Genomic DNA, 6283 nt, shown 5'->3' on the forward strand with positions numbered 1-6283 from the left:
GCAATGCAGCTATGGTGAAAGGTGTGAGAACATGGCAATGGCGTAATATTCACTCCCACCGAAAACTCTTCCCAACAAATGGAACAAGATGATGATTCCTTTTCTGCACCACTCCTCCCACCCTTCTTGCTTATACCGTTGTCGTCATTGAGGCCCAGACGGGCAACTGAAACTCGTCGCGCATCTGGAACATTTGTCGGGAAAGCTCGCTGGCTATGGAGGGAGCCAATCCCGGGATCCGATCAAAAACTTGGGCCCTGAAAGACCTGAAGTTGAAATAGGACAACCCAACAACAGAATCCAACGGCAAATGAAATGAAACGCTCGAATCGGTGTTTCTCTTATAAGAATCAACAATCACACCCCGCCGCCGATCTCTCAAGAAAATCGTGCTTTTGTGTTTCAAAACAATTTCTATTGCCATCGATCTCGTATCCCTCTGTCATGATCCTAAACATGAAAGAAGGAAACAGTAAAGTGGGAAGGGGAAGTGAAGATCAGAAGAAGAAGTTTTATCAATTTCTAAGGGCTGAAAGTCAGGGGACCAACGCGACGTCATTTCGCAAATGAACCAGTTAGCCGTTAGAACTTATTCATACGACGTCGTAGGATGCTAGCAGTTGGAGACCATTTTGAATAAACACCAAGACGACGCCGTTTGAGCCTAGCGGTTGAGACAAACCCTCAGGAGGAGATGATTTGGAATTGTTGGTGTGAGCTGGACCAAACACGAAGGATCCGGAGTTTGTTAGGGATTTTTGGAAGCTTTAGATTATTTGTATTTTATTTTATCTGAATTTTGGAAGATATTTCCTATGCTTTTTGTATTAAGAATTAAAACCCTAGCTTCTACCCCAAATTCTCTCTTTTTTCTCTATCTATTCTTCTTCTATTTCTCTATCTCTGTTTCTTTTTCCTTGTTCGAATTCCAGGGTTGTGACATTTGGTATCAGAGCCCACCATGATGACTACATCTTCAGCTGCCATGGAGGAAAGGTTGAACAAACGGGAGGCCATAGTTCTGGAGAACAGCAGTGGCCTAACTGAAGTCAAGCAAGCCTTGGAGGATAACATTCAGGAGTTAAAAGCTCACATGCAGAACTGGAAGGATGAGATTATGGAGTTGTTGAGACTCAATAAGCCCTCTCCACCTACTACAGAGCCTTTTTCAGTCCAGGGACAAGTTCCAAACTTCAGTCCTGGAGAGGGAAATGCAGATCTAGGTAGGAAACCTGGAAAAGAACCAGCAGTAGAGGATCCAGCTGGGTTGCAAGAGGTCTCTGATGATGATGAAGGCCAGGGAGAGAACCAGTTTGGGCAGTTTGTGAATCCCATGAGGGCAGACAGGCCATGGATGCCAAGAAGGGTCCATTTTGATGCAAGGGGAGACTAGAACAACCAAGGGGGTGATCCACCCATGAGGTATAAACATGAGTTCCCTACTTTTGATTATGAAAATCCCAGGTTGTGGGTGGTGAGATGTGAGAGATTTTTCATGCTAGCTAGGATTCCCAGGGATGAGATTATGCATGTTTTGCGTGTGAACCTAACTGGGAAGGTGGCCTTGTGGTATGAGGGGTATCTCAATAGCTTAAGGGAAGGGTTCCAGTGGATTTTGTTCGCAAGGGCAGTGTGTAAGAGGTTCCGGGAAAGTAATGTGGATGTGATGGAAGAGTTTTCAAACTTCAAACAATGGGGTAATGTGACTGATTTTTCTGACAAATATGAGGAGTTCAAGGGTATGTTATTACAAGTTTATCCATTCTTGACAGATTAGTATTTCCTAGATAGCTTTATTGTAAGATTGAAGCAACAACTTAGGTGTTTTGTGAGAACATCTAAACATACTAATTTGGAGGATGCCATTTGGTTGGCAAGGCAGTTTGAGAAAGGCCTCAAGGTTAGTGAACTTCTGAAAAGCAACTCGCACTCTACTAAAAAAACATCCTATACTGTCCAGAAACCTCAACCAAGTACCAGAACTTTTACTTCTAGACAAAGTGAGCCAAACAAATCCCAATCCAGTCAAAACTCCACCAAAACTACTGCTTCAAACACTCATCAGAACCAGACTAGAACTCCTGAAATTCATAAATTCAGAGAACAACTCAGGGAGCAGAACAGGTGTTTTAAGTGCTTTGAACCTTAGAACCCTGGGCATAGATGTAAGGGTCCTACTTTCAATATCATAGAAGGAACTGAACCTCTAGAGAATGAGGAGGAATTCAGTGATAACCAAGCTGTGGAAACTGGGAACCAGGGGTCAACAGATGAAGAAAATGTGGAGGTCACACTGAATGCTGTTATTGGGGGTGAGGGCCTGAATACTATTAAGTTGTTAGGCAACATTGGAAATCAAGCAGTGGGTATTCTAGTAGACAGTGGCTAAAGCTCTTAATGTTACTGTGGCTAATGGAGCTGAGTTGAATTGTGATTCAGTGTGCAAGGGACTGAGATGGCAAGTTCAGAAAGAGGCTTTTGAGAGGGATCTAAGGGTCCTTAGGTTGGGGGGCTGTGATCTAGTCTTGGGGATGGATTGGATTGACTGTTATGCTCCAATTCAACTTCATACAAGGCTTCCTGGCATTTCATTCCATAAGGAGGGGAAAAGGGTGTTACTAAAAGGAATGGCTAAGGGCATTGTACTACAACAGGCCTCTAAGAAGGAAGTCAAGAGATGGAAGAAGGAAGGTGTGCAAGGATATCTATTGCAAGGCATGATCCATAGTATCAATGCTTCCGAAAGGATAGAAGCCAACTACTGAACTGACTGAAATTTTGGATGAGTTCCAGGAGTTGTTTAAGGAACCAAAAACCATACCACCCTTAAGGCAGTTTGACCATGAGATTCCTTTGATTCCAGGAGCAAAACCTGTTAACTCTAAGCCCTACAGATATTCATTTTTGCAAAAGAATGCCATAGAATGGATGGTAGAAGAAATGCTCACAGCTGTTATAATTACTCATAGCACTTCACCTTTTGCCTCACCAGTGTTGTTGGTTCCTAAGAAGGACAATACCTGGAGGTTTTGTGTGGATTATAGAGCACTGAATGGCATTACCATAAAGAACAAATTCCCAATTCCACTCATAGAGGATCTGTTTTCAGAATTAGCTAATGCCAAGGTTTTCTCTAAATTGGATTTGAGAGCAGGCTATCATCAAGTGAGAATGAAACAAGGGGAAGAATACAAAACAACTTTTAGAACACATCAAGGGCTATATGAATTCAAAGTCATGCCCTTTGCGCTTACTAATGCCCCAGCTACATTTCAAGCTCCTATGAACCATGTTTTTCAGCCATTGATTAGAAAAACTGTCCTTGTATTCTTTGATGACATTCTTGTTTACAGTCCCTCATTGGAAAGTCATTGGAAGCATCTGAGTGAGGTTTTAAGGATCATGAGGGACAACCAGTTGTTGGCTAAGCTGAGCAAGTGTTCATTTGCAAAAAGAGAAGTTGAGTACTTAAGGCATATCATATCTGAAAAGGGACTGCAGACTGATCCTGAGAAACTATCTGCAGTAAGGAATTGGCCAAAACCAGTTAACATCAAAGAGTTGAGGGGGTTCCTTGGTCTTACAGGGTATTACAGGAGGTTTATCAAGTCCTATGGCACCATAAGCAGGCCACTCACTGATATGTTAAGGAAGAATGCCTACTAATGGAGTGGAGAATCAGAAATGGCCTTTGAAGAGCTGAAACAAGCATTGTGTTCTTCTCCAGTGTTGACCTTACCTGATTTTAACAAAGGATTTGTGGTGGAAGCAGATGTTTGCCATAAAGGAATGGGGGCAGTCCTTATGCAAGAAGGAAAGCCAGTGGCTTATTATAGCAAAGGGTTTGGAACCAAACATTTAGGCTTGTCTATTTATGAGAAAGAATACTTATCTATAATCAATACCATAGATAAGTGGAGACCTTACTTGTGTGGGAAACATTTCATCATTAGGACTGACCACCAAAGCCTTAAGTTCTGGCTGGAACAAAAAATAACTACAGCTATGCAACAGAAGGGTCTCACCAAGCTGTTGGGATTGAGTTTTGAAATACAGTACAAGAAAGGGCAAGAGAATTGTGTGGCTGATGCTCTTTCCAGGAAAAGGAGTGAAGAAAAAGCTGAGTTCATGTCCATCTCAACTGTGAAACCTTTATGGATTGAGGAGGTCCTTAAAAGCTATGAAGGGGATGAGCTAGCTTCCCAAGTATTGACTGAGCAATTGATTATAGCAGAGAAAGATGCAACACTGACTGTTCAAGAAGGATTGATCAAATATAAGGGGAGAATATATATTGGCAGCACAGGTGAATTGAGGAACAAACAGTTAGGAATATATTGTAATAGATTTTGATATGCCAAATTGTATTTTAGAGTCCCCAATTTTATTTGTTTAAGTCTAGGCGTGTCATAGACCATGAAAGGAAAATTAACAATTATGAAGAAAGGAAAAATACGAAGAAGAAGATGTATGCGTATGATATGTATACAAAATAAGCCCACACGCCCAACTCAAAGAAGAAGTCATACTGATGAATCTCATACGAAGAAACGAGAAGCAAACCAAAATTCATGAAGTTATCTTGAAGATCAAGCATCTATGGAAAGAAAGTAGTACATCAAGAGGAATGCTATAATGACCAATAATCCGTACAGTCGAGATGGATGAAAGCTTTATGTATAAATTGCAAGGTCTTAGGTTTGAAACTCACTCCCTATAATTTTACAAAGAAGCCAAAAATCAGTTCCAAGAGATGAAGTAGGAACTGAGGTTTGAAAAGAAGGTTTCGAAATTAATTCAAGTAATTCGAAACTAAGAAGTAGGAGCTGAGGTTTGAAAAGAAGGTTTCGAAATTAATTCAAGTAATTCGAAACTCAAAACTAAATTCAAGTGAAGTTGGAGCAGAGGTTAGAGATTTTGCAAAGTCAATATGAAGTATGAGATGAAGTTAGAGCAGAGGTTTCAAAAGCTATATATATAGTAAGAGCTGAAGTTACAGTAAAAGCTGAAGTTGGAGAAGAAGTTTCAATCAAGGATTGAATTCTCACCATCAAAATAAGACCAAGATCATTGGCCGAAACACTTCATCAGTAGCCATACAGAGAGAATAAAATAGAGATCTGATTGGCCGAAACACTTCATCAGTAGCCATACAGAGAGAATAAAATACACAGAAGATGAAAGTCCCAGAACGCGCATGATCTACACCAGAATTATTTTCAGAAGCCTTCACGTGAAGACAAGATCTGCATCAGAAATATTTTAAGTCTCTTCACATGGACCACATGCTAAGCAACGACCAAAATATCAGAGATATCATTTTTTATATGATCATCTGAGAAAGCTACAAATCTTCTGCAAAAGGCTACAAGAATTCAAATCTGAGATTTGGAATTCAAATTTGAGATCTACAATTCAAATTTGAGATTGTCTTTTTCCAACGGACAACTTCTCAAGACCAGCTATAAAAGGATGAAGAATGAAGCAGATCAACTCACTTTCCACACTTCCAACACAAGCAACAAGCAGTACATACGAACAAGTGTTCAAAAGTGAGAAAATATTCAAGTGAGAAAAACACTCAGAGAGCTCAAAGAGAAAATATTCAAGAGTGTTAAATTCTTCATCATTGAGAGACTTGCTGCATATTGAAGATCCATTCAAGAAGTCTCAAAAGTTGGAAAGTCAGTGAAACTTGTTTTTCCACAAACAAGTGAATCAACACTGTTGGAGAACACTGGACGTGATTAGTGCGGGCTTTGTGATCAAAGCACTAGATCACGGCATACGTCGAAGACGGGGGGAAAGTAGCACGGAGTTGTGAAATCCTGGATTGTCACACGGAGCTGTGAGATCCGAAACAGCAGTGTTGGAGAACACTGGGCGTGATTGGTGTGGGTTGGTGATCAAAGCACCAGATCACGGGATAAGTCGACCGGATCGTGGAAGACGGGGGGAAAGTAGCACAGAGCTGTGAAATCCGAAGCAGCAGTGTTGGAGGCACTGGGCGTGATTAGTGTGGGCTTAGTGATCAAAGCACTAGATCACGGAAATTCATTGTATCTAGGAACCAAGAAGTGGTGGATATAGTGAATTGCTCTTGGCTGATAAGAGCAAGTGGAGTAGGAGGATTACATCACCTCGCGAACCACTATAAGTTGCCTTGTGTCATTTACTGCTTTATTCACTTACTGCTATCACGTGGATACACTTGACACAATCACACAACTCGTATTTAATTATTCCGCTGCGTACAAGACTCTAACAATCTAGTTAAGAGTCT

At 41.0% G+C, this 6283-nt stretch overlaps 1 protein-coding gene across 1 annotated transcript; it reads left to right on the top strand.

Moving 5' to 3' along the window:
- The first annotated feature begins 964 nt into the window (after window positions 1–964).
- On the top strand, window positions 965–3666 carry LOC109156632. Its single transcript, XM_019304485.1, has 6 exons — window positions 965–1347; window positions 1465–1739; window positions 1788–2124; window positions 2164–2366; window positions 2440–2691; window positions 2864–3666. Exons 1-6 carry the CDS (start codon window positions 965–967, stop codon window positions 3664–3666), a joined length of 2253 nt encoding a protein of 750 aa, XP_019160030.1.
- Window positions 3667–6283: the final 2617 nt, after the last annotated feature.

This window comes from Ipomoea nil, unplaced genomic scaffold, assembly GCF_001879475.1.
Source record: "Ipomoea nil cultivar Tokyo-kokei standard unplaced genomic scaffold, Asagao_1.1 scaffold2749, whole genome shotgun sequence".
NCBI classification, from domain to species: Eukaryota; Viridiplantae; Streptophyta; class Magnoliopsida; order Solanales; family Convolvulaceae; genus Ipomoea; species Ipomoea nil.